The sequence below is a fragment of the Carettochelys insculpta genome, chromosome 20 (assembly GCF_033958435.1).
Source record: "Carettochelys insculpta isolate YL-2023 chromosome 20, ASM3395843v1, whole genome shotgun sequence".
Taxonomy (NCBI): Eukaryota; Metazoa; Chordata; order Testudines; family Carettochelyidae; genus Carettochelys; species Carettochelys insculpta.
In genome coordinates this window covers 24,388,814-24,415,538 of record NC_134156.1, presented here as the reverse complement: position 1 = coordinate 24,415,538, position 26,725 = coordinate 24,388,814, and the positions used below count along the sequence as shown (strand labels likewise).

At 55.3% G+C, this 26,725-nt stretch overlaps 2 protein-coding genes and 1 long non-coding RNA gene across 4 annotated transcripts in view; 1 reads left to right on the top strand and 2 right to left on the bottom strand.

Annotated features, from left to right (window-relative positions):
* CEP131 (centrosomal protein 131) overlaps positions 1 to 9,885 on the bottom strand; it is a 32,555-nt gene extending 22,670 nt beyond the window's left edge. The window contains exons 1-7 of the mRNA XM_075014239.1: positions 9,868 to 9,885; positions 8,802 to 8,877; positions 6,771 to 6,969; positions 5,606 to 5,700; positions 3,003 to 3,117; positions 2,408 to 2,535; positions 1,007 to 1,120 (exon numbers count right to left, since the gene is read on the bottom strand). Coding sequence (XP_074870340.1) covers positions 1,007 to 1,120; positions 2,408 to 2,535; positions 3,003 to 3,117; positions 5,606 to 5,700; positions 6,771 to 6,947 — 629 coding nt within the window. The 5' untranslated portion in view covers positions 6,948 to 6,969; positions 8,802 to 8,877; positions 9,868 to 9,885. The remainder of the gene's footprint in view (positions 1 to 1,006; positions 1,121 to 2,407; positions 2,536 to 3,002; positions 3,118 to 5,605; positions 5,701 to 6,770; positions 6,970 to 8,801; positions 8,878 to 9,867) is intronic.
* Positions 9,886 to 14,330: 4,445 nt separating this feature from the next.
* TEPSIN (TEPSIN adaptor related protein complex 4 accessory protein) lies at positions 14,331 to 23,316 on the bottom strand. Of its 2 annotated transcripts, none has more exons than XM_075014525.1 (13): positions 23,258 to 23,316; positions 21,917 to 21,989; positions 21,214 to 21,305; positions 20,800 to 20,893; positions 20,495 to 20,562; positions 20,291 to 20,369; positions 19,335 to 19,406; positions 18,034 to 18,237; positions 17,391 to 17,565; positions 16,836 to 16,940; positions 16,476 to 16,554; positions 15,906 to 16,040; positions 14,331 to 15,550 (listed from the first exon to the last, which is right to left on the bottom strand). In XM_075014525.1, exons 1-13 carry the CDS (start codon positions 23,297 to 23,299, stop codon positions 14,942 to 14,944), a joined length of 1,827 nt encoding a protein of 608 aa, XP_074870626.1. In that variant the 5' UTR covers positions 23,300 to 23,316; the 3' UTR covers positions 14,331 to 14,941. The 2 variants fall into 2 exon arrangements, with proteins under 2 accessions (XP_074870626.1, XP_074870628.1); XM_075014527.1 differs by having other exon boundaries at positions 16,836 to 16,937.
* Positions 23,317 to 23,760: 444 nt separating this feature from the next.
* Positions 23,761 to 26,337, top strand: LOC142023606 (uncharacterized). Its single transcript, XR_012648267.1, has 3 exons — positions 23,761 to 23,888; positions 25,680 to 25,786; positions 26,313 to 26,337. It is a non-coding gene; the product is annotated as an uncharacterized LOC142023606 (long non-coding RNA).
* The last annotated feature ends 388 nt before the right edge of the window (positions 26,338 to 26,725 follow it).

Sequence of the window (26,725 nt, the reverse complement as noted above, 5' to 3'; positions counted from 1 at the left end):
GACAAATTGGAGGATTGGGCCAAAAGAAATTTGATGAGGTTCAACAAGCAGAAGTGCAGCATCCTGCACGTGGGACGGAGGAATCCCAAGCATTGTTACAGGCTGGGGACTGACTGGCTAAGTAGCAGTACAGCAGAAAAGGACCTGGGGATTACAGTGGATGAGAGGATGGATATGAGTCAATAGAGTGCCCTTGTAGCCAAGAAGGCTAACAGCATATTGGGGTGCTTTAGGAGAAGCATTTCCAGCAGATCTAGAGAAATTATTATTCCCCTCTACTCAGCACTGGTGAGGCCACATCTGGAGTACTGCATCCAGTTCTGGGGCCCCCAGTACAGAAAGGATGTGGAAGCATGGGAAAGGGTTCAGCAGAGTGCAACAAAAATGAGTAAGGGGCTGGAGCACATGACCTATGAGGAGAGGCTGAGAGAGTTGGGCTTATTTAGTTTGCAGAAGAGAAGACTGAGGGGCAATTTGATAGCAGCCTGCAACTTCCTGAAGGGGAGCTCTAAAGAGGATGGAGAGAGACTGTTCCCAATGGTGACAGATGGCAGAACGAGCAGCAATGGTCTAAAGTTAAAGAGGGACAGGTGTAGGCTGGATATTAGGAAAAGCTATTTCACCAGGAGGGCGGAATGCATTGCCTAGAGAGGTGGTGGAATCTCCATCCCTAGAGGTTTTTAAGTCCTGGCTTGACGAAGTCCTGGCTGGAATGATCTAGTTGGGGCTGATCGTGCTCTCAGCAGGGGGTTGGACTTGATGACCTTCTGAGGTCCCTTCCAGCCCTAGGATTCTATGATCCATGGGCAGGTCTGGGAATGTTCTATCAGAGCCAATAGCAGCAGCCTGGCATGATGCAGTTATCGGGCCCTGCTGATGGAGACCAGGCTGTCAGTTAGAAATACCAGTCACACTTAGGGGGTGACATATTTTAAGCGGCATCCCATCTGATGCAACCCTTCCAATCACAGCCAACCTGTCCAGCAGAGCATTCGCACACACGTACTTGAGGGAGGATGCTGCCTGGTTGGAGCTTTTCGGCATGGAGGCCTTGTCTGTGGTGGAGTAGTTGTTATGAACCATGGTGGTGACGCAGTTGCCCACGGCCCCTTTGTTACTCCTTGTGTGGAGGGAAAGATGGCACATTAGGACTGGCTGGATCAGTGCACAGAAATGGTCTCTTAAGATAACTTGATACTATTTTCCCAGCCCCCAAACACTCACAGCTTCTCTTAGGCTTTCAGGTATTGGTACCAGGTGCACTGCTACCCAGCAGGCAGCTCCTAGAAATTCACCTGTCCTCTAGAACGTATTCCTCTCCACCTGGCACACAGCACTAGGCAAAGAGCTACACATCTGCCCTCCTACCACAGGAGATGCGCTAACGTGGGACAGCAGCCAAGAGCCTGCGATTGCAATTGCCCATCACAGCTTTTCCAACAGGTTGGGCTGACGTAAGACTTGCCTTTCACAGCACAGGAAGAGAAGGGCTTCAAATGTTGCACTGCAAACTCTTGTGACACACTGCCTGTGCCACTCAGTCACCTGCAGCTCAGGACTCTTGCTGCCTGGCGGGAGTGGAGCCACTGTACTTCCCAGTGAACAAGTGAGGAAAGTCCTCTGTATCCCAGGGCACACTAGCCAAAACGTCACAGCTAGTCATCTTCCCTTACTGACACATTCTCCCCCAACACCCTGGTCAATTGCCTGCCTCTTTGATACCAGGTTTGGTCTCCTCAGCCTCACCTGTGCCACTCCATCCCCAGCCTACGTCCTCCTATACCGCTTCTAACAGCCGCTCCCTTGGCCTCCTCCTACTCACTGATTCAGGCTTTATTCATTCTGTCACCTAAAGCCAGAGCATCGGCTCTCTTCCTGGGCACTAGGCAACCTTCTTTTTAAGCCTTCGAACGACACCTCTCCAGCCCAGCCTGCGGCAACTAATTTCTGCTCAGATGCCGTCAGCTGCTTGTTGCACCTGACCCTTAGCTGTTGCATTGCAGTTGGTTTAAGATGACGACCTCCAACCCACAGACTGTAAAATCTCACACATTCTGAATAAATACCTGTGCGTAGAATCTGGATAGCCATTCACCTCCCATTCTCAGCTAGGGATGTAAATGTTGGTTTTACAAGTTAACCAGTTAAACAATTAAAATTATATCATTTAACCAGTTAACCAATAACTGAGGTCACACGGGGGGTTGGGGCCTGCCAGGAACCCACCAAGCCCACCCACCAGTGACCGAGGACCTGCCAGACTGACACAGCTGGGGTGCCTAATGCTTACAGGTTAAACTTGACTCCTATCACCAGCTCCTAAAACAGTGTTCTTTTTCCCCCTTTTAGCTCCACATCTACAGAAGCAGGGTGAACCACCCCAGCTCTGTGCTACCACCTCTCTTACCGGTTATTAGCAGTGAAGTTGGCTGCCAGAAGCACAGTGGTTTCTTTCTTCCTCATGCCTGCTGGGGACTCAAGGGTGCTGGTGCTGCGGGTGCTGGATGGGACTGGGAAGACTCTGGGCTGATCGTCCTAGTGTGGCATAAGCAGAGACATGTATAACCACTCTCTGTGCGTACTAGAAACCCTCCATGAGGTATGTGTTTTCCCTGCAGGGGCCAGTGCCTCCCAGAAAGATTCACTGTCCCATCATTCATGTGGCCTGAAAGGTCTGGCTGAATTCTTCTATGCCTCATATCAGACACCAGGGACCAACAGCCAATGGGCCAGACAAACAGACCCAAGGTCTGACACAGGCCCGAGGGCACACACATGGCAATAGGAGGCCTCGTAAACCATGTGTGCTGCAGATCTAATGGACAGAATTATCAGGGTGTTCAATCACACCCACCTCAAGCTAGATATGAGCCGCACTCTAGAGAGACTAGATGAAAGACTGAAGCACGTGACTTGTCTGGGAAGCTCAAGCCAGTGTGCTACTCACATGAACATGGGGAGCATGACGTGGCCCACAACAGTACAGAGCATCTTTCCCTTACCAGGATATTCCATGTGGTTTTCTTTTCCGAGGAGGTTTTGCTCAGACTTGCCAGCCTCTTTCTTCCCCCAGAGCTGCTGTCAAAGAAGGTCAGGAAGTCTTCAGGCTGCTCAGCACTATTATTCCAAAAGAAGGAAATCCCAAGAAAGACAGGGAAGGGGGGGGAAAAAAAAAACCTCCTGTTCAGGAAACTCAAATGTAGAACTAAAGAAAGAAGACTGTGATGCCCTGGGGCATCTGTCCTTCAAGAGCTGCTCTGTGATGCCAGGGGACCAGTTTTTAGTCAGATGGGGACCCTGCTTCTAACAAATCTGCACAGTCTGACACCACACCGTAGAACTGGTTTGATAAAGCTGAGCCACACCTGTCACCCAAAACAGGAAGGACAAGAGTTTTGCACAAAGAGGGCGTTATGTAGTCACTGGTTCTAAATATAAGCTCTTACACGGTGCTTCTATTTCAAAGCCCCATGCCACTACGTTAGATTATGGGAAGGAATATAAGTGAGGGACTGAGTCAGGATTCCTGTGTTCTCTCAGTGACTTGCCACATGACCCATGGAAAATCACCTATTTATCTCAAATGGGGAGGCTATCCCCCTCACAGGGGTGTTGTGAGAATTAACAAGGGCCTATGAAGAGCTTTGAGATCTCTGGAGAAGCAGAAAGCTTGGAGGCGTGTATGTATATGAGTGTGTGTGTGTGTGTCTTCCCATGACCTGCAGCAAAGGCTGTAAATAACTAGCAATAACGCAAGGGCAGAAAACCTTTCACTAAATGCAGCATTAAAAAACACTCAGAATCAAAATACACTGAGTTAAAGCTTGAACAAAAAAAAACAACCACACCCCCTTCAGACAGCAGAAAGCACACGAGCACAGCATCTGCCATTCTCCTGGGACCCTGATGTCCATGCAGACAGACCCTGGTTGTATTTGTAAAGTCAGTTGATAAACTTTGTACAGTCTGTCAAAGTCTCCGCAAACCTTACAGACAGGCCACAGTGTCCCAGAACACACTCACATTTCTAACACAGCAGTGCGCAGCTCCCACTCAGCACAGACCTGCACTTCACATCCTCCTAAGAACTTCCAGCTACACCACGGCTCATTGTTTCTGAACTACAAAGTAGCAAAAACAGCACTACAAGGATTAGGCAAAGAAGTAAGCCTGTTTATTCCAGCTCCCATCTTTCAGAAATGGTGTATCTCATCTGCCAGGTGTCCTCTTCTATGCACCAATCACAATGCAAAATGTGACAGACAGAGGGCCTTTAGTGAGGATTTATATGGCAGGATGCAAAAAATCAGGCTTATAAGAAAGATCTGATGATTTCAGCCCACTCAGTGACATGGGAAGAAGCAACTTCCCCATACAAGCCCTTGCACAAAGAAACTCCAGGAAACTCCATGAAGAACCTCACAAACAGCACACTAGTCTGAGGTGCCTACTGTAAAAGGACTCTGGTCTGCATCAAGTGTCATACAACAGAACTATTCTCTAAGTAGACTGGGACTTAAATCCCCATATCATCTACTATTGTATAGACAAAAGAATTTCCCTTTGACATTTAACAGTGTGTTCCTGAAGGTGAGGAAGGCCCAGGTATTAAGAGAAGCAGCAGTGGCAAGAAAAGCAAACCTTACTGTATATCAGCTACTAGGAGCAGGTTGTTCAAAGACTTCCAGGCACCCCACTCTTACACTCAGATGTTCAGCTCTCCTCTTTCATACTGATCAAGCAATCAGTCTTCAGAATGCAGAGAAGGGGCCCTAAACGAGCAGAGACTGAAGCTGGAAGGGACACGGTATTTGTTTCTTTCATTCCTATAGTTTCCCTTTTGCCTCCCTCTTCCAATTCAGCATTTTATGTCTATAACAGTGACAAAGAGCACCAGGACCCCCTAGGCTGCAGGAAAATTTCATTCAAAAAGAACGGCACTTCGCAATCAGGCAGTTGCAAGCCTGCAACAGCAGTATAATGCCCGCCTTCCCCTGTGGGGCAAGAGAAGGGAGGACAGGCCTCATGGAAGTCACAACAGTTAGTTGCTTCTCTCCTGTAACAACACTTGATGCTCTATCTGCTTTGTGAACTGAAGAAATCTAGCTACCTATTTATGAGGCTCCCATCGCAGTAGTGTCTGAGCAACCAGAGGGTTGTGAAGTAGATTTGGTCAATTCACAAGTCAGCTATCCCTCCCCTGGCCTTGTCCATCTTGCATGCACAATCATTTGCAATTCTGTGGTTGTTCATGAGTGCTGGGCAACACAGGTTGGATTGTTAGCATGGGCATCAGCGCCTCTTGGAATTAATTTGAGGCTCAGTTTAGTTGGGGGTCGTTTCCGAAAGTGGTTTTGTATCCACAGAACTACATACCTTCTCTCCCCTGGATTCTAACTGTATGTTCTCCCAAGAGAAAGGACCCTTAGTTTTCCAGGGCTGAAACCCAGACATGATTTGAAAGGACAGAATTAGTCAGTTTCCATCTCAGGATTAAGAGTACCTGAGACTCAGACACTAACCAGTTAGCTTAACTAAGCCACGAAAATCAGGCTTTCCTTGCTTTTTAGTAAACATGGTGGGTAATCATTCTTTTACCCCTTACCTGAAATCACCGTTCACCTGCTGGTTGACCTGGGTGGTACTATTGGATCTCCGGAGATTGTTAATGGCCCTGGAGCAGCCAAGCCCCGCACCTTCCTACACAGGATAAAGTGAAATCTGTGACCCAAGGCAACCCAAATTCACACCCTACACACTCCTGCAAGGATATTCGTATAAAATATGCTTTGAGAGGTGCCATATGGAATATAACAAACCTCCTGGTCAAAGGCATGTGCTGACCTTGTATGTGAAATTACAAAGTGATGGTCAAGACAAGACAGTCTAGCCTAGGCAAAGATAACAAATTGGTAGGTCCTACACAAAGAAATGTGGGTTGACCTCAATTTACGTATTAGCAATAAGAAAGTTATTCAGCTAAAGGAGCAGGGGATTATCCAGTTCTGAGCTTGAGGGACAGAGAGTTAACATGGCTAGGGAAATGCAGAAGACTGAGTCCCCAGAGGTCTTCCTGCCTGGGAAGACTGAGAAATCCCTTTAGGGATCCAGGGAACAGAGTGACACAACACTGGGCTGTAGGAGCTATTAACTGAGCACCCTACCTGTGGAGGATGGGGCATGCTCAGCAACACACAGCGTTGGGTCTGAAGATGCAAAGGCAAGCCCAGCATCTGCACCTTCTGCTAAGGGCAGGGGCACCAAAGAGCAAGGCCAGTAGGCTAAGTACTTCATATCTAACAGCTGCTCGCATAGCCTTGCCCTTACCGGACAGCGGGAAGAAACGAGAAGAGACAAAATTAGGAAACCCAGGGGTCCACACCAAGACTTCAGCCCACACAGCCTGGATAAAGCACTCCACCTCAGCTACCCCACCCAACACATCCAGCTTGTAGCTGGATCTGCACAAACTCCTCCTTCACCAGAAAGGCGGCCTGGTTTCTGTGAAACAAATACAGATGGTGTGCCATGCACCATAATGGTGCTTCCCAGAACAGCAACAAGCTCCAGGTGGATCCTTCCATCCCAAAGCACATGCCCGGCTTCTTCCCAAAGAACAAAAGCAACAGGAATCCATGTCCCAGGGGATGAAATTAAATACTTAGCAACCCCTAGTCGACAGAAGCATTATCAGCAAGCCTGAAATCTCCGCTCAGGTTCTGCTGGTGATGGGAGGTTGGCAGAAAGCATGCCACAAACACAGAACTCACCAGAGTGTTCCTTTTGGGCTTGCTCTCAGTGATGACAGAAATGGAACGAGCGATATGCTTAGCTGGAGAGGCACTGCTCGGCCGCCGCAAAACTTGCAGTGGGAGGCCTGTTAGACTTAGGTCCATGCCATCAGGATTGATGGATTGGAATGAGGAACTGCTGCGGGTGCTTTTCATTTTGGGGTGAAGAGAACAGATCCTGCAAGTGGATTGAGAAGAAATGAAGCACAAATGAGTGCACTTGCTGTCAGGTGGCAAGCGAGTGGCACTTGAATATCTCTGCTACAGAATAAGTCATCTGCCTGTCAGCTTTCCACCAATGAATATTGAATAGCTCACACCCTACTTGGCCTGGCTCTCTGCACCTGTGATTACTTGCTGAGCACCCATACAAACATTTTCAGGAGTGGCCTAAAACTTCAGGCATCTTGGGCCTCACTTGCTAAGCGCCTGCAGCTCCCAGCATCTTCAGCTGGCTTTGTGGGCGCTCAGCACCTTTGATGGTCTCAAGCTAGACTCCCAAAATCAAAGGTTCCCAAAAATCAGCAGGCCAATCTTGGTATTTTGGCCTAACTAATCACCATGCCCACATGTCAGGCTGACATATATCACTGTCCCCATATGACAGACATCTGCCCCTACCTCAAACTCCTTTCATTCATATTTTACAAGTTACAACTGGAGTGATGAGCAGGACTATACAATACGTAAATTGAGGCAATTTCTGTCTAACTGGAATGCACGGAGATGATGTACTTGCCAAAAAGTTTCTGAGGGAGCGCAAGAGCAAGTTAACACCCTCCAACCTTTGCAGCCAAAGAGGTACTTAAATTCTGTCCCTTCCTTCCCTCTGCATAGCAAAGCCCAGCTCCCATGGACCTCGCTGGCTCCCTTCCAAACTCCATGGCCTCAAAGTGGTTTCACAATTATTCTGCTATGGTTGATTTCTGTAACTAGTAATAAACTTCCTGTGAAGCAGTTGAAATTCATGAAAACTTTCTCCCTTATCGCCAACAAATAAAGTTATCTGGCCTCCCTTCAGATACGTACCTAAACTCTTTTCCAAAGACATTTGCAATTCCCTTGGCACAAAAATAAGAATAAACAAAAGGCTCTCTATGGCAACCACCAAGCTTACACGAGGAAGATGGGTCATGGCTAGCACTGGGCTTGGGCATCTGGTATATATTTGACTAGAAAATTGTATAGCTGGATCACACACAAAAGTGTTTTTTCTGAAGCTGATGGGTACAAAGGCTAACATGGATTATAAACTACAAGTACTGCCCAATATTACTACTGAACCAAATCAGCAAAGTACGCAACAAAATGGCACACATCCAACCATAACCTGAATTTGCTTCATCTACTGGTCCTATTAATAACAGATAACCCCCACTTTTTCTCCCTCCTTCTTCCCCTACCCCCTTGCTAGATAAACCCTGGATTCTAATTGTCTAGTCCAACATCTGAAGAAGCAGGTCTTGCCCACAAAGCCTCATTACCTAATAAATTTGTCACTCCTTTAACGTGCTATGACTGCTTGATTACAAACAGGGAGGAAAAAATAAAGTTTGCTCTATACAGATACTGCAAAAGTGATTGGAGGGTTAAGGCTGTATACTGTGAACCCAAGAAATGTGTATCCTTATTTGTATTATGAACGGTGCTCACTACTCTTTGGAATACTATAAAATAACAGACACCAGTTAGCAAAACCTACTCTACAATCTGAAGGCCACTTGAGCATAACCATCCATTAGCTGAAGCACCCTAACATCTGCATTTTTACTCCAACAGCTCCTTTTCCTACACCAGACCCCTGTCCCATGCAACAGTACCTTAGGTCTGCACTGGGTCAGGATTGCTCTTTTCACCTCTGGAGCCAGAAGAAAAACATCACAAGAGCAATTTAAAAGAAAAACAAAGGTTTGTTGGCAAAATATCACTCAGAAGCAGGCCAGCACTCAGATGCTTTCTTGCATGAACAAACCAAAAGGGAAAAACAGGAAGGGAAAAGGGGTTCCTTACCTGCTTCAGCTTCCAGAGATCACAGTGCTAGGGTGCTAGTACTTGGGGGATGTTTTCCCAGCCTGTTGTCGGGCAGCTTAAGAAAATATGGCAACTACATCCATTTCTTACAAGGAAGCCCCAGGAGCAGAGAAGCATCCAGGCCTGGAAGCCAGTTACAGCCCCGCTTTGCTGGAGACCAACCCTGAGCTTCCCCCACCCTAGAGAAAGGGGGCGGGGGGCTGCAAAGCCGTTGTAGGCTGGTGACCCTCCCCCCGAGGTGACTCAGGAATTGAGTCCCCAGAACTGATTTTAAAACGGGGGAGTTTAAAATGCTCTGGAGAGCTCTGGGGCTGGATGCAGCCCGCTCCCCTGCACCCCCGCAGGGGCTATGGGGCTGGGGCCCTCCTTACCCCCCCCCGCAGGGACTATGGGGCCGGGGCCCTCCTTACCCCCCCCCGCAGGGACTATGGGGCCGGGGCCCTCCTTACCCCCCCCCGCAGGGACTATGGGGCCGGGGCCCTCCTTACCCCCCCCCCGCAGGGGCTATGGGGCCGGGGTCCCTCCTTACCCACCCCGCAGGGGCTATGGGGCCGGGGCCCCTCCTTACCCCCTCCCCCGACAGGGGCTATGGGGCCGGGGCCCCTCCTTTACCCCCCGCCACAGGGGCTATGGGGCCGGGGTCCCTCCTTACCCACCCCACCGCAGGGGCTATGGGGCCGGGGTCCCTCCTTACCCCCTCCCCCGACAGGAGCTATGAGGCCGGGGTCCCTCCTTACCCCCTCCCCCGACAGGGGCTATGGGGCCGGGGTCCCTCCTTACCCCCTCCCCCGACAGGGGCTATGGGGCCGGGGTCCCTCCTTACCCCCCCCCGCAGGGGCTATGGGGCCGGGGTCCCTCCTTACCCCCCGCCCCGCAGGACTATGGGGCCGGGGTCCCTCCTCCCCCCGCAGGAGCTACGGGGTCCACTGCCGGCCGAGCAGGGGCTCTCGGGTCCCGCCGGCCCGGGGCATTGTGGGAAGGGTCCCTGGAGCGGGGGCCCGTCCCGCGCAACAAGCAAGGGCCCAAGGCCGCCCGCCGCTCGTACCCGGCCCGAGCGCTGCCGAACCCAGGCGGGGCTGGAGCCCGCCCCCCTAGCCACGCCATTGGCCAGCGCGGCGGACGCCGGCCGCTCACGGGGCGGCTTGGCTGCCCGTCGCGCTGGACGGGAGTTGGGTTGAGGCAGCAGCCGGGAGGAGGGGGCTGCTGGCCCGCGCCGCCAGGGGGCGCTGAGGCACCGAGCCGCGGTCGGGGCGGGGGGATGATAAAGAGGCAGGAGAGGCCAGGTGGGCGGGGCTAGGAGAGGTGGGGGGTGGGGCGGGGCAGGGGGCAATAAGAGGGGAGGGGAGCCCAGGTGGGGGGTAGTAAGAGGGGAGGGGGGGTAAAGCAGGGGGTCAGAGGGCTCAGGCTGTGGGAGATGAGGTAGGGTGGGGTACAGCAGCAGGCTGGAGGAAGCCACCCGCATAGGGGCCCCCATGGGGCATCTGCCCTGGCCTGTTAAATAACCCTCGAATCTCTGGGGCAAAAAAAAAATCTGCACCGTTCCTGGCTGGCGGCGCTGGCAGCGCTCGGCTGGCGGCGGTCGTGGACTTGCTGCAGCGAAGGGCCATGTTTCAGTTTTTCTTCCAGTACCTCATCAACAACCAGGGGTTCGGCGCCCATTGGTGCGGAGTGGCTGAGTTTCTACAGAGACTCTACTATGTCATCTACCCATGCCCCATGGGGTCTGCTCCTCCCATTCAAACTGCCCATTATGCCAAATACCAGGGTCTTGATTTTTCATTTGTCCTGCAAATATGCCCAACTAGCTGTAACTGGCATCATCTAACCGTCTGCAGTAGGTTCTCTTTTGGCTGTATCCTATGTAATTCCTCAGGGGTGACCATCTGCATCCATCCTAATCTCAGGCTTTTTCTATGACAACTCTCACATGCCAATGTTCTTCTCGTCAAATCTTTCATTATCACCCATCTCACAGCCGTACAACATGCTGCTGAGTACACACATTTTCATGACACTCAGCTTTGTTCCTAAGCTAATCGCTTTGCTTTTCCCTTATCCATCACCTTCAAATTCACTCTTGCTTTCACTATTCTTTTCATGATTTCCTTCTGACAGTCTAGATTATAGGTTATGTTGCTCCCTAGATACCTGAACTTATCTGCACTCTCTAGTTCAATCCCGTCTATGCTGATCTTCCCTCCTATTTCCTCATCTCCAAATACCATTGTTTTATCAACGTTCATTATGTCCATACTGCTACCCTGCCTCGTTTAGCACCTGCACTGTTTTCACTAGCTTCTCATATTCTTCAATGACTATATCAGCCACAAGCTAAGTCTTATTCCATGCACAGATATCCCTTCTACCTGTTCCTCGATCTTGTCCATCGCTCTCTCTAGATGTGTGATGAAGATACTCGGCGATATCGGCTCTCCCTGTCTTGTACGTCTATGCATTCTAAACCAGCTTCCCAACTCTCTGCACGTTCTCACTGCTGCCTCCGCATTGTCATTGATATCCTTCAACAACCGTACAAGTCTGCTATCCACTCCTATGACTCCAACACTGCACAAGTCACCTTCTGATCTATAAAATTGACAAAGCAAGCGTAGATGCTCTTGTTCTTTTGGTGAGCTTTCTCTGCTATCTATCTTAGTGCCAATATCTGCTGTATGGTACTTCTATCTTTCCTGAACCTGCTTACAAGAATACCTGAGCAGCTTTGGCAGGTTGGGAGGCCTGTATTTATCCAGAACATGAATAATGAAGTCCCTGCCTCTGAAGTCTGGGAAAGTTCTAGGTAGCCTGCCCATTACAAAACGTGGGAAGAGACGTTCTCTATTGGAGGGAGACATTGTTCTCCCCCCAGAACCACTACATCGATCCCCTTATATGTTGTGACAGTTTTTGCCCTGAGAAAGGTCTTCAGACTATTCTGATGTGTTTGCTGACACTTACACATCTTGGTCTCACACTCACCATTAAGCTTAAAGTGCTTCATCAGCTCTCTCCAACTGAGGTACTATAAGCTCCTTCTATTAAAAATCAGTGGAGAAGGGCTAAAGAACATCGGCCATTTCCTGTACCTTGGAAGCCACCTCTCATCCAAGGCAGATATGATACAGAAGTCCAAAACTGACTGATCTGTGCTAGTCAACCTTTGCCTGTTTATAGCACAGGATTTCTGAAGACCACAACACTTGGTCACCAAGCTTTTATTATGCTGTTAGTCTCCCAACATTGTTGTAAGGGTCTGAAACCTGGACAACCTACAGGCATCGCTTTGAAGTCCTTGAGAGGCATCACTACTGCAGCCTTTGCTAGATCCTGAAGATCAAATGGGAAGCCCCAACGTTAGTGTTCTAGAAGAGGCAAAGAACCAGGATTGAGGCAATGATCAAAGAGCTGAGGCCAGAGCCTGTCATTGCAGAGAACTGGGGTGCTCTGGGGTTATTTTGAAACAGCCCTAGGCCTGAGCAGTAATACCCAGGAAAAGCCTGAAGTGCAGACAACTGTCTGCGAGTCTGGGGTGTGCTGTGAGCTGAGGTACCCCTGAAAGTCTGCCTGCCAGCCAGATAACAGATACAACACAGTTAACTACAGGTGCTGCCTGGGACACCCTCTCTCTGGGCTGACAGAGGGTGGCAGAAGGCCAGAGTACACAGAGCCTATCTGAAGGAATGCCAGAGGGGGATTTGTACTGCAGAGGCCATAACTCAAACAGGAAACATTCCACAAGTTAGTGATTTCAAAGCCAATTGTGCATAGCAAACTTAGTCCTCTAAAGAGCAGCAGGGAGCCCAACTTCAGGGATCAATTCCGGGCCTTGTTACAGAAATAAAGACTATCTGCCCTCCTGCCAGCACAGGTGCCAAAGCTGCAGGAAGAGGGACATTTACAGCCCTTTGGTGCAGGTAGTCTAGAAGCCAGCTGAGGCTTGATGCCGAAACAAGGAAATCCAAACCACATATAAGCTATGCAATCTGCTGAGCCTTGGAGCTGGGAGAAAAGCATCCTCAGGCCCTAACACGGCCTTGGTTTCTCATCTTAGCCTGTCTCACTTCTGACTGTGTCCACCTGTGCTAAGGTCGGTAAGCCAGCCCAGCGTGCTCTGGAGTAGAACACAGAGGTACTTCCTTACAGCCTGCGTCTCAGGGGACACACTTTGTAACCTCAAAACAAGAATGAGTCAAACTTTAAATATGGATGAGTAGTGTTTATTAACAGTCATATCAGCAACCCACCCTCAACAAGCACACACTGCAAACATGGAATGGCCTCTCCCGGGAGGCTTTGTTGATAATGAATCCTTCCCTACTATGAGCCCTGAGGGCACACAGGTTGCAGGAGGTAAAAGGTTGGCATGAGTGGCCACAGCCAGCAGACCTGGAGGTAGGGGTGCATAATGGGAAAATGCTGCAGAAGAGCAGGGAGGTGGCTGCAGGTTGTGATCTGCACACAGGAGGAGCCCACCCCCATTCCTGTCCCAGGGGACAGATCAGACACAGCTAGAAAGGGATTTTTAACTCACCCCACAGGGAGAGGTGGGCTGGGCTGGATGTCATAAGCCCAAGCACACAGACTTGTACACAAAACAATCACCGCAAGATGGCCAGGAGCTGGGTAATGTTTACACTTGCCAACGCAGCCTGTGTTGCGTCTGACCTACCTTTACCTAGTGGGATTTGGCAAAGTGCAGGTGTGACAGAGGCTGCTGCCCCACAGGGGAATTCATGCTTCTATGCGAAGTATTGTCAAGTCCCTTCCAGTGCCAGATGTCTGAACAGTCTAGATACAGCCCTGCTAAAGCACACCAAGCCCCCCCCCCCCCCCACACCTTTACAAACAGTTACAATATCAGATCTTCAGTAGGGAAGCCAAGCCACCTCAAAACCACCAGACTCCCATAGCCTCTCAGCCAGGGCCTGCAGGGAGCTGCCCTGGGGAGGCTCTCAAAAGGCTGGCTTCCAGACAGCTGTGCTCAGCGGCTCGCCACCCCGCTAGCACCAGGACCACCCCTGTAGGGCACTGCACCGCTGAGCAGGGGCCCTGCTGGAGGAAGGCAACCGGCAGCCCTGGGCCTCCCAAGGTGCTCGCCTCAGATGTTACGTGACTGCACTAGTAACCAGCTCATTCATTCCCACAGGCTGAGACATAGCACAAAAGGCCAAGTCCTACCCCTCTCCCCAGCCTGTCTCAGGGCCTAGGTCCACACAGTGTTCAGACTGTCACTGAATGACAATCCTGGGGGCGGGGGGTGTGGCGCGAAACTGCTAAGGTGTGTGATTAATCTTAGCCCTGGGGCAGAACCTTAATGTCGGGGCACAGTCACGGGCAGCGGTGCCCAACACTGACAATTCAGTAAGACTTTGTGACCCAAGACAATTCAAAACCAGGGGTGGGGAGGAGGAGGAAGAAGAGGTTTTTCCCTATGCCCCCCCCCAGCTTAAACCCCTCACAGTCCCAAACTGCACCCCCCGCCCCGCCCCCCAACCCCTCCCCAGCCCTGCTTCTCCCTTCCACCACCTGCAGCGTGGGTAGCTTCCTGCCCAGCCACACTGAAGTAGGACTCAATTTAACTGGTTTAATGGCTGATTGCTCCTGCCAGCCATTAACACAATTAAATTGAGTTCCATTTCAGGGACTGGGGACCAGAGAAGTCAGGCAGCAGCATCCAGAGCTGCAAATGGCTCCTTAAAGAGCCACATGAAGCTCAGATCTGCCCAGTTAGTGACCCTTAGGAAAAATCTAACAGTAACCCATGTTTGGGTCTTGACTCAGAGGTTGGGAATCCCTCCCCTTGGCAGCCTGGAATTGGCTTGTGTAGCATGTTCCCCACTTTGCATTGTTATTGCAGGGTTGCTCATGGACACCCCTAGGGTTCAAACTGAAGGAAGGGACTGGGGAATCTACTCCCATGGCATGCCCTAGCAAGTTACTCCCCATCAGCAATGCCAGCCTCCTTCGGCAGGATGCGGACTTTGCAGCAGCCATGAGGAAGGGGAAAGGTCTCACCTTTGGGCTGAGCAGACAGTGCCTTAAGTGGCAGTCAGTGGGACAGTTGGTGTCCCTGTAGCAACGGCTTGGGAGCAACATGCAGCTAGCAAGACCCCCAGCTGCTACATGTTGAGGAAGGAGAATGCAGAGGGCTTCCTGCTGCCCTCAGAGTCCCCATGACTGATGGTGGTTCCTGTACAAGGCAGAGTCTGTGGAACAAGGGAGGCACATCCCTCCACCCCTGGGGTGGCTACTGCTGTGCCTGGAAGGGCCACCAGCTCCATGCCAGCAAACAAGGAGAAGCTCTGAGAGGGCATGGCTGTCTGCCGTCTGCCAGGTAGCATCTGTACGCCCCCAGAATCTCTCCGGGTGTCCTCAGGCTGGGGCTGGGGCTCAGGCTCCGTTAGTCGGCACTCCCCCTCTTGCTGACACCAGCCAGGTGCAGCATCCCCGAGCTGCTCACAGGTCTCCGCTTCAGTCTCCTGCTTTCCTGCAGAAGCAGGCGTGGCTGCAGGATGCGTGTCAAATGCTGGGCCTTCCGATGTCCCCGACAGGAAAGGGGCTAAGCTCACAGGTTTCAGAGGAGTCTCTCCTGCCAGAGGCAGGACGTCTGTCAGTAAGTCACATGTGTGCTTGGGGGAGCCGCTGGCAGGAGCGGAGGGATCCACGTCCAGCTGTGATCTCTTGGGAGAGGGGCGGCTCTTGCACAAGGCCTCAAACTGCCGCAGGAGCTGGCAGGGAAAAGGAGGAACAGAGCAAGGAGTCAGTGCAGTGCAGGGGGTGGAGACCTGCCCACCCTAACCTCTTCACTGGGGTGGCCTTCGGAGGCCAGACCATTGGCCCTGGCCAGCCTGCTTGCAAGGGGGCTGCGTGGAACTCTGGGAGCGCAAGGTGTGCCATCCACAGCAATCCGACACCAAGCTGGCCTCCAGCCTGGCAGGATTCAACACCGGACCCTTTGCAGGGGGGAACCACCACTCCAAGACCCTGCACGTTGTTGGGCTCTCTGCTCCGGGGCAAAGAGATAGCCGGTCCAGCCCACCCACAGAGCCAATCCCTCGGGTGTGAGAGAGACTCGGAACTCACCTTTGTTGCTTTGTTGGCCATGGGACTGGGGCTGCTTTGGCTGATCTGCTGCAGGTGTTGCTGGGTAACAGCGAAGATCTGCTCAGGGGCCAGCAGGTCGGAGCACAGGAGGCAGGATATGGCACACATGGACCTCTGGTCAGGGCAGGAGAGGTCAAGTCAGAGACAGGACCTATGCCAACGCTGCAGGCAGCTCGTTGCAGCCCACAGCCCCACCCAGGGCAACGGCTTTAGGGTCACGACGTGCCCCAGGGTGACAGCTTCTGGAGCTGGGCGTCCTGGATCACCCAGGGTCAGCAGCACAGCTGGTTTCCCCAGGCCAGGCAGGACCACCTCAGGGCCTGGTCCCCGACAGTCCAGCTAAGGGGCAGGGGCTTCTGGAGCTTTCACCATGGAAGCCCATCTCTCATAGGGGTTGGGGTAAGGCAGCCAGCACTGAGCTGAACTAGACTCCAGTCTGACCCAGACAGGTCATTCCCTGAGAGCCTGGGAGCCCCACCACGTCCGATCTGCTGCCTTCCAGCCCCCACCCCCATGGGCTGTAGCTGCAGCGCCCCCCCATACACCCACCATGCAGATGAGCTCGCTGGGGTCCCGCAGCGTCCGGCTCAGCAGCTCCAGCACCACCTCGCAATTCAGCAGCCCGCACCTGGAGAGGGGGCAGGGTGTGGTTACAGCTCCCCAGGCATGCTCGGCCTCTCCCAGACCAATGGCAGGGGAGCAGTCCCGTCACCCAACCCTGCTGCAGCAGTCCGGGGGGCACTGGCTGAGCCCTCCAGGGCCCCTTTACACAGGCCCAAAGAGAGGGCAGAGACCCACCATACAACAAGGACAGGCTTGGAAAACGCCCGGCCCACTCTGGCACACAGCCTATCATGCCCCGACCCAGCAGCACCACTGGGGGCAGCAGGAGGGACACGGCCAACTCACTCTTTGATGAAGTGCTGCGTCTCCTCACGCGTCAGGAAGACCTTGGAGCCCCGGGTCAGCATGCTCACCAGGCTCAGCTCTCGCAGGCAGTCGCCCTCCACCCTGCTGGTGGGGAGGAGACCCCAGCCCCATTACCTCTGTCCTCGAGCCCACGTCCCAATGCAGTTCAAAGAGCCTAGCACCCCAAGGGGGTTGACAGCAAGCAGCTGCTGGCACAGGCATTCCAACCCCATGCCAACAGCAACTCTGGCTTAGTCACTGACCCTGGGCACCACCCCTGCCCCAGCCCCCAGGCATCATCACCTTCCTGTCCACTTGAGAAGGCGGTGCTCAGGAGGGCTGAACCCCCAGCACCTGCCCGCCCAACTCCAGGGCACTGGCCAGGACAGGAACCCAGCACCCTGCAGGCACACAGGGCAAGAGAGAAGTGGCGTGCGGGGATACTGAAGAAGAGACACTCCCCCCACTTTTAACTCCAGTTGCAGCCCTACCGCAAGCTCAGAGCCCTTCCTCCTCTCTGTCCAGCCCAGCCCAGCCCAGCCCCCTATAACTCACCTCTCATTTATGCTCCCCAGCTCCCTGCTGGCTGCTGACTGGCTGTCGCTGCCCGATTTGCTGTAGGAGTCGGAGGTCCTGCTCAGCTCCCCGTTCTCCTGCGAGGAGTTTTGGGAGCTGTGCCCACTGTCCGTCTCCTCCCAGCCGCCTCCCGCCTGCCCAGGCTGGTGGCTCACTGCAAGAGTCAGGCACTCAGAGCCAGTTTCCTGCCTCTTTCAGGGCTCAGCACAAGCCAGCCTCCACTTGCACCACTCTGCGCTCCATAGGAACCAGGGCCCTCCTCCTAGTGTTGCCATGGACTGTGGAGCAATGTTATATGCTGCTAACTGGCAGCTGCATGCATCACCCCAGAGGTGGCTGCACTGCAGTGCAGGTGTGGTGACCCTTACGATTTGCTGAGCTTTCAGGGGAAAGGCTACAGCAAATTAAGCATTAGAGTCCCTGGAGGGAGCAGCAGCATCCAGAGTGAGAGCTGGGCACTGACTCCTGGGTTCTAGTGCCAGCTCTGCCACTGCAGCAGGCATGTCCCTCTTCAGCATGGCACCAGCCTTCCCCTCCCTGCTGGGTACGGGGACCCCAATTCCCAGGGGGCAATCACACACCAGAGCTGTCTGCTTTCCACACTGCGGCCCCTGGCACATACCTCGAACGCTAGGGGCTGCAGCAGCAGGGGACTTCCCAGGTGCTGCACAGCTTCTTCCAGGAGAGGGCACTGTCACAGGCTGGTAGGCATCTTCCTGCAGCTCCCTGGGGCAGTGAGGGAGGGACTCTGGGCCAGGCAGCACAGCACTGGCAACCACCTCGGCCGCTTTCTGTATGGTGGAGAGCAAGGCCTCGCCAGCCGAAGCTGCGAAAGCCCAGGAAAGGGAAGTGAGAGTGTCTGTGCAGGGCTCTGCCCCACCCACAGGGCACCCAGCAGCTGCTCTGGGGGAATTTGGCTGCCCCCGCCCCCCCGCCACCTGCATGGCCCCCCTGGGACGGCACATGCTCTGGTCTGGAAGCAGGTCTCTGCCAGCTGCAGGGAGGCACAAGCTTCTCCCAGCCACCCCACCAGGCTGGAGCTCCCGTGACGTGCCCCAGCCTAAAGCAGCTCCCCCACAACTCAGGGTAATGCCAGTGGGGGCATCTCACAGGTATCTCTGCAGGCACCCAAGGACTGAAGGAGCAGGGGAGACTGATATGCTGTGGCTGAGCACAAGGGATGTTCACCTTGCTGCTGCCTGGGCAGTGCCCACTTTGCCAGAGGGCCCAGCAGGCCAGGCCTCGCAGCAGCACAATGCTGCCAACCCTCAGAGTTCAGAAGCCACACACCAGGCTGCCAGCAATCGCCGGCTTGGCTGGACAGTCCAGAGCGCTACTGGCACGTAATAGCCTGGCCCTCTGGTTTGTCAGTACCAAGGGCCTTTGGCTCAAGAGTCTCTCAGCCACGCCCAGGGCTAAGAACTGGTTTCCTGCAAAACTGAACCTGATCCCCGACCCCCCAGAGCTGTGGATGCAAGAAAAGTGCCCAGCAGAGCAGTCGGCACATGTGAAAAACCAGGACAGGCCGGAAGGTACGAGATGACTATATTAAAAAAAAAAAAAAAAAAAAATCGGAGGGGGAGCCGTGTTAGTCTGGATCTGCAACAGCAACAAAGGGCCCTGTGGCACCTTACAGACTAACAGAAAAGTTTTGAGCGTGAGCTTTCGTGAGCACAGACTCACTTCATCAGATGCTGGTCAAGACATCACTTCATCTGAAGAAGTGAGTCTGTGCTCACGAAAGCTCATGCTCAAAACTTTTCTGTTAGTCTATAAGGTGCCACAGGACCCTTTGTTAATATATTAAAAAAGGCACCAAATATCAGGACTAGCCCTATGAAATTGGGGCATCTGGTCACCCTAGTTGGGGCTGGTAACGAGACAGTGGGTGGCTCAGAGCAGGGCTCTACAGCCGGCACTTACAGGAGCTGCTTCTCTCGGTCGTGAAGCCAAAGCCTTGCAGGGAGCTGCAGGGGCTGGACTCAGAGCCCATTCCTACACCAGAGACACAAAGCACAGCTCAGAGACAGAGCGCTCGAGGGTCCCCTCCTCATGCTGCTCTCTCCCTGCCCCTTGCTACACTGCCCCAGGCGGACAGCCAACACCAGCTCTGCGGGGGCACACAGGGCAGCTAGTCTGACGAGGCAAAGCTCAGCCAGCCCTGAGCAGGGGGTGCTGCCCCCTGGTGGGGAAATACCAGCGGCACCGGGGGGCTGGCAAGCGCTACCCAGCGGCAGCAGGGACACAGCCTGGCTGGCTGGAGGCTGCGGGGCTCCTTGCTTTGGTGACCTTTAGGGGCAGGGTTTTCCAAGGGCCGCAGGGAGCCCAGTGCCAACTCCAGCTGACGCCTCCTGGCAGGTGGGCACCTAGTGCCCCTTGGCACCCCACCCCATTTCCTGACCTGTCTGATGGGAGTCGCTGCCCATCCGACAGAGCTGCAAGATTTCCCTGCAGACTCCAATGAGAACCTGTTTGCCCTCTCATGAGAGGCCCAGCCGGACTTCCCAGCCTAGGCTCTCTGGGAGGGCTGCAGAGGCCACGCACTCAGCCACTGGGACCACGGGCCACAGCAGTTCCACCTGGAGGCGGTCACAGGAGCCGGGGCTGTTCCCCAGCCCCCAGGAGGATGGGGTGTGAAAGCAGCACAGGGCAGGCTGTTACAGGGCCAGGCAGGGCACAAGCAGTGAACTGCTCATGGAGCCTGAATGCCCCTGCCCTGGACTCCCCTCATTCACAGGCAGCATGGCAGGGAGCTCTCCCTGCTACCGGTAGAGCTGCACCTGCCTTGGGGATAATGTGCCACCAAAAGCCTCTTCCCCCTCAGCACCTCCCAGTGCAGGGCCAAGGGGGGGGCTGCACCCCAGTGGGCCAGTGCTTACCTGTCGGGGGAAGTGGCCTGCAGGGCTGAGCAGAGGGCAGAGGCAACAAGGTATCCGAAAACAAAGCACTGGCCAGGTCCTGGGGAAAGAATGGACAGTCACAGCAGCTCGAGGGCGCTGGGCTTGGAGCAGTGGTAGGAGGGTGTCCTGAACTCCCTGGCCCATGCAGAGCCCTCTCCCTGGGCGGGGCAGGGTACTGCTCACCTGTGCTGCTGCTCGGACCTTCTGGTACAAGCTGTTGCCATGCAGGGGATCTGGCGGCCCTGCAAACGCTGGAAGGCAGAGAGTGAGGAAGGACTGGGGTGGTGCAGCTGCGGAAGGTCCAATACATCCCGGACCCAGTGAGAGGGGGCACCGAGCCCAGCAGCATTCCCACCCAGGGCTGCACAAAGCTCACAGCTGGCAGGATCCAGGGCTGGCGGAAGGGGCCTCCCCCCGTCCCCCGCGCAACAGCGCTGCCCTCGGCCCAGCTATCTCCTGGCCCCAGGGACGCCCCGGAGCCCAGCTACCTGCTGCTTCCTGGATGAAGCTGGAATTCCTCTTCAGCTGCTGGAGGAACTGCGCAGAGCCGTGTGTGCACACATGCAGCAGGATCTTCAGCACCTGGAGACACAGAGGGGCTGAGCAGCGCCTGGGGACGGCGCTTCACCACGGCAGAGCTGATCAGGGGCCGATGGAAACCCCAGAGCCAGACACAGGCAGGGGAAGAACCAGGTGGAGGGAGTCAGAGCAGGGGAGGCTTTGCAGGGAACCCCTTGTCATGGGGGGAGGGGCATCCCTGACAGTCAGCCCTGCCCAGCCCCCACTTTCCCTGGGGGCATTCAGGTCCCAGCACCCCAAGCCCTCACCTCCCTCCTGCCCGCCCCTCCGCAGGGAAGGGCCCAAGCGCTCATCACTTTGGCAGCACCTGGCTGTCTCGTTACCTTCAGCTTGACATGGCAGGAGTTACTCTGCAGTCGGTTCAGGAGATGTTCCAGGAGGCACTGGCTGCTCCCTGGGGAGTCGTGGGAGATCTCTGGGAGTTGCCACGTTAGGGAAGTGGGGTGCACTCCAGCTGCATTTCTAATGGCACAGCTGACATTGGGTTAATAACCGAGGACTCCAAGTGGCAAAGGACCGTGCTGGTCCCTGAGCCATTCCCACTCCTCAATTGCTGCTAACGCAACAGCTCAGCACAGCCAAGCAAAGAGCAGAGGGTCTCCCTTCTCTCACCCCACCATGAGCCCCTGTCCCCTCAGCCAACTGCCTAGGCACCCTGCCCCACCAGATTCAGGCCCTCAAACCTACTGCCACACCTGACTCACTCTGCTCCTTGCAGCCAAAGATCTCAGGCTGATCTGCACCTGTCCATTTGTCTGTCTCTCAGCATCCCAAGAAGTGCTGCAGGGCTCCTGGCCTGACTTCTCTCCTGAGAGCAGCTGAGTCACAGGGAAGAGACCTGAGACCACCAGACCGCCACCCCTGCTGTGCTCTAACCATTAGTCCACGCTCTCACCAGACACCCCTCTAGGAACTATTACCTAGGAAATGGAAGTATCAGACTTTAGTCTTGACCCCTGGGACCATGTCTTACAGTGCCTCTCACACGCACGTCCAGCTCAGCCTTCCCCCGGGAAGAAAGGATACTTGCTATTTCTTCAAACAGGTATCCAGGGCATGGAACGTTATCATCTGACGTGCCTTTCAGCAGGGTGGGCAGCTGCAAGAGACCAACCCAGCGCTGTCCAGTCAGGGACAGAGACAGACCCATCCTAGGGAGACACCAAGCCCCCTTTTGACACTTCATCCACCGCCGTCCCCAGAGCCCCCATGTGCACTGCCCCTGCCCCAACCATCCAGCTGAGACATACAAGAACCTCTCTGCCCCAAACATCAGTCCAGGGGAGACGCAAGTCCCTCAGCTCTTTGGTACCTCCTGCTTCAGGGCACTGACAGGGTTAGAAAGATGTTGACTCTAGCAGCAGATTAGTCCTTAACTAGCCGTGGCAGGGCCATGGTTAGCAACAGGATGCTGGACCAGACAGGTCCCTAATCTGATCTGGCTGGGCAGCGCCCAGGGCACTTACGCCGCTGCTCCAATTCAGAGCCTCGTTCGCTGCCTCCTAGAGAAGCTTGGACAACTGGGTTGAGAAGGACGTGGCACACGGACCCCACTCCACCGGACCCCACCAGTTGAGACACCCTAGAGAAATGTCGGGCAAAGCCAACCCCATGGAGACTCCAGGTCCCAGGCTCTGGCACTGGGCTCCAGAGGCAGCGCCACATGCTGGGCCTGCTCAGCTGCAAGCTTCACTCCGGGGCGAAAACTGCTGCCTTCTGCTCCGCCAGAGGCTCGTTACTCAAAGTCCAGGCACGCTGGCGCTTGCCAGCGCAATGTCTGGGACGGGCAGAGTTTGGCCGGGCCCCTCCTTGCCCAACACCACCAGGTGGGGCCACCTGGGCCCCGGCCTGGAGTGCCCAGCCAGGCAGGGAGAGCCTGGAGGACGCAGGGCCTTACTCCTCCCTTGTCGGGGGCGCGGGCTGTGGGGGCGAGTGTCAGTCCAGCCGACACCCGGCTCCGCTGGCCGCTGCCTGCCATGGCCAGGGAGGAGGGACGCTCGAGGCCCACCAGGGCCCAGGCTGCCCACAGCGAGGGCGGAGCCGGGGGCAGCAGGCGACCCGGCATCCCTCCTCCCGGGGCAAGGGCCGCCCAGCACAGCCGCTGGCGGGCAGGGACAGCACCGGCGCCAGACCGGCCAGAGCGCAGCAGGGAGGTGCGGGCTGCACGGTGACCCAACACAGCAACAAAGGGCATGGTGACGTCATAACACACACACACACTCTACGCCCGTGACGTCACGCACGCGTCCCGGTGACGCCACTCAAGCGTTGCAATAGGCCAGCTTAGCCCGCCCTCCTTCCCTCCCCGGCGACTCTCGCCCCGCCCGGAGGGGACGAACAACGGCGACCCCCGGCCCAGCCCCGTACCCGGCTCAGAAAGGCCAACCGGTCCCGCAGCGACGCCGCCATCACTCTGTGTCCACCTATCCCGCCCTGCCCCCACCGGGCCGCGACCTCGTTTTCCCGCCCCCGATCCTCCCTGTCCACCAATTATAGCGCGATCGCCTCCCAACTCAACCAATCAGCACTAGAGTAGGGCGGGGCTCCAAGAGGCAAGGCCGAAGCCACGGATGCTTCCGGCAGAGGGACGAAGGGAGGGAAGTAAATAACCGGCAGGTTGGCCAATCAGAATCCCCCAGGGCGAAGAAGGGCCCAATCAAAAGAAAAGAAGGAAGAGGGCGCTGATAGTAACCAGCTAAAGTCTCGTGAGGGTAGGGCAGGGCTATGAAACCAATCCAGAGCCGAGAGGGGACAGATGGACAGGATATTGCACCTATCAGAAGACAATAACGGAAGTGGCCAATGGGAGGTCATTAGACAGAGCCAATAGCAGAGGCCTGGCTGTTTGACGGGCAGCGAAAAGCGCCTATCGCAGCCCGGCCCACCATGGCGGCGCCCAGCGAGTAGGGCAGCGGCGATGTCGGGTCAGGGCGTCTGGCTCCGAGCCCGGGAGCGGCTGCGGCGCTTCCCCGAGCTGCTGGCGGGGTGTCGGGAGCAGGTGGGCGGGGCGGGTCCGGTCCGCCAAACCAGAGACCCCGCCCCAGAGTCCGCCCCTCGCTGCTCCCATTCTTATTGGGCGGGGGGTGCAGGAGGCGGGTAGGGGTGAGTTGGGGGGCAGGGTGGGGGCGCTGGGCGGGGGGTAAGGGTGAGTTGGGGGGCAGGGTGGGGCGCTGGGTGGAGGATGCAGGAGGCGGGTAGGGGTGAGTTGGGCGGCAGGGTGGGGGCGCTGGGCGGGGGGTGCAGGAGGGGGGTAGGGGTGAGTTGGGCGGCAGGGTGGGGGCGCTGGGCGGGGGCTGCAGGAGGGGGGTAGGGGTGAGTTGGGCGGCAGGGTGGGGGCGCTGGGCGGGGGGTGCAGGAGGGGGGTAGGGGTGAGTTGGGCGGCAGGGTGGGGGCTCTGGGCGGGGGGTGCAGGAGGGGGGTAGGGGTGAGTTGGGCGGCAGGGTGGGGGTGCTGGGCGGGGGCTGCAGGAGGGGGGTAGGGGTGAGCTGGGCGGCAGGGTGGGGGCGCTGGGCGGGGGGTGCAGGAGGGGGGTAGGGGTGAGTTGGGGGGCAGGGTGGGGGCTCTGGGCGGGGGGTGCAGGAGGGGGGTAGGGGTGAGTTGGGCGGCAGGGTGGGGGCGCTGGGTGGAGGATGCAGGAGGCGGGTAGGGGTGAGTTGGGCGGCAGGGTGGGGGCGCTGGGCGGGGGGTGCAGGAGGGGGGTAGGGGTGAGTTGGGCGGCAGGGTGGGGGCTGCAGGAGGGGGGTAGGGGTGAGTTGGGGGGCAGGGTGGGGGCGCTGGGTGGAGGATGCAGGAGGCGGGTAGGGGTGAGTTGGGGGGGCAGGGTGGGGGCTCTGGGCGGGGGGTGCAGGAGGGGGGTAGGGGTGAGTTGGGCGGCAGGGTGGAGGATGCAGGAGGCGGGTAGGGGTGAGTTGGGGGGCAGGGTGGGGGCGCTGGGTGGGCGGTGCAGGAGGCAGGTAAGGGTGAATTGGGGCACTGGGCGGGGGGTGCAAGAGGTGGTTGGGGGCTGTGTGGGGTGCAGGGGGGTTGCAGGCTCTGTGGGAAGATTGGGTGCAGGTCCTGGGCACGCGGCTGGTACCTAGCTCAAGCACCTTTTGAAGCGACCAGCACACCCCTTGGCAGTACCTGCCAGAAGTGGGAGCTGGGGGGCTTTGCTGCTTGCTGGGCCTGGCCCCACGACACCTATTAGCCACAGTTGCATTGGGCTGCCCCAGAAACCCCCTGCATGCACTTCCCCATCCTCACCTGCAAGGACTGGGCCAGCCCCTTTGGGGAGCAGCAGAGCAAGGGTGGGCAGGGGGCCTGCCTCAGCTGCACTGCTGGGCCGCTGGACTGTCAGTACCCTAAATTTGCTGGCTTGGTTGCAGTAGCCTCTGGGAGATAAGGAAGGAGGTTTGGACACCGGTGGCCTGGGCTCCAGCATAGAACTGGGTGGAACTGAAGAAGGGGTCACTACTCAAGATACTGTCACTGTAGGGGGATTAGGGGTCTCACCACCACTGCAGGCAGTGCCGGAATATTGGTTGGAGCTGCCCTCGCTATCTTTGTCTATGGTAGAACCACAGTGGAACTTCTGGAGCCAGCCCCAGTCCAGGAAGGGAGAGAAACCAAGAGCTCTGGGTGGCCCTCTCCTCTTTGCATGTTTAGGCCAAGGTGGTGACCCTGGGGGAGGGCAGGAGCTTGACTCCGCATGCTTTAACTCTTGGGGTTGGTGACACTGCAAGATGAAGGCAGCAGGTGACTATTTTGGTGGCTCTGTGTGATTTTTTTTTTTTTTTTTTTTTTAAGGCAGCAGCCTATGGAAAGTGTGTCGCTAAAACGACTGCTGGCCATGCCGAACTGAGGAAGGATGTGTGCGCAGAGGAGTTCAAGGCCCTGAAGGATTGCTTCACAAAGGCAGTATGTTGCAAGGAATATCTGTACACACGACAGTTTAGGCACCATCCTCCTGAATGCTTGTTAGGAGTGGGCTGTGGCCTGGACAGTTCAGTGCCACGTACAAAACATAGGTGCGGGGAAGTAATTCTCAGACCTAGGACTCGCTCTCAGGCACCTGAAGTCTAGTACGTCAGAAGTGCCCACAGTAATTCCTTTGCACATTGCCGGATAGTCTTGTGGTTAAGGCACTGAATTTGGGATGAGGAAATCTCTTAGCTTTCAGCTGTGACTCAGCCAGTCACTGTCTGTGCCACAGGATAAGACCCAGAAAGTTGTGAAAGAATGGCTGAACCACTCTGAAATGATGGAGGGGGGCTGTCTAAGTGCAAAGGTAGAGAAGTCCTCATGGACCATCAGAAACAGTTACCAGGGAGCAGGAAAAGGCCCTTCTTTGGCAGATTCCTCACAACAGAGCAGGAATTACATTTTTGAACAGAAAACCCCCATCTTCTTCCCCGTAGCTTATCTGACTCATTTCTTTTGACAGGCAAAGACAAGGAAGTGAACAATGCAGGGGACTGGAACCTCGAGCTACAGTTCCTTGCTGGTGTCTGTCCAACTATAATCAGGTAGTTCCAGACCAGGAGAAGATTCTGCATAATTGTTAAATGAAAAGGAAATGGGAGTCTAATAATGAAATCGGCTTGTGTCAGACAATGCATGTAAATAGCTGTTTGGAAGCTATTTTTTTAAATAAAACTGCAAAATCTGAGTGTTTTTATGACCCTCTCATTCTCAAATGTAACTATGCGGTCTGGCCAGGGTAGCACAAACTGCAGTGCAATCAAGCATCTGGTCTAATGAGTGGCTACGCTCCTTTCAGTCTCGTCCCAGACTACCCTTATTGTGAGAGCTGGCCTCTGTCATGAGGCTGTCCTGAGAATTTAGGATTCCACCTCC

What these genes read in the sequence shown, in the direction of transcription:
- TEPSIN (XM_075014525.1), bottom strand. Translation starts at nt 23,299, where the DNA reads ATGGCGGCGTCGCTGCGGGACCGGTTGGCCTTTCTGAGCCGG. An exon ending in GACCGAGAGAAGCAGCTCCT is followed by an intron (nt 18,238 to 19,334) that starts GTAAGTGCCGGC and finishes GGGCTTTCGCAG; the next exon opens with CTTCGGCTGGCGAGGCCTTG. An exon ending in ACGCAGCACTTCATCAAAGA is followed by an intron (nt 16,555 to 16,835) that starts GTGAGTTGGCCG and finishes CCCCCTCTCCAG; the next exon opens with GTGCGGGCTGCTGAATTGCG.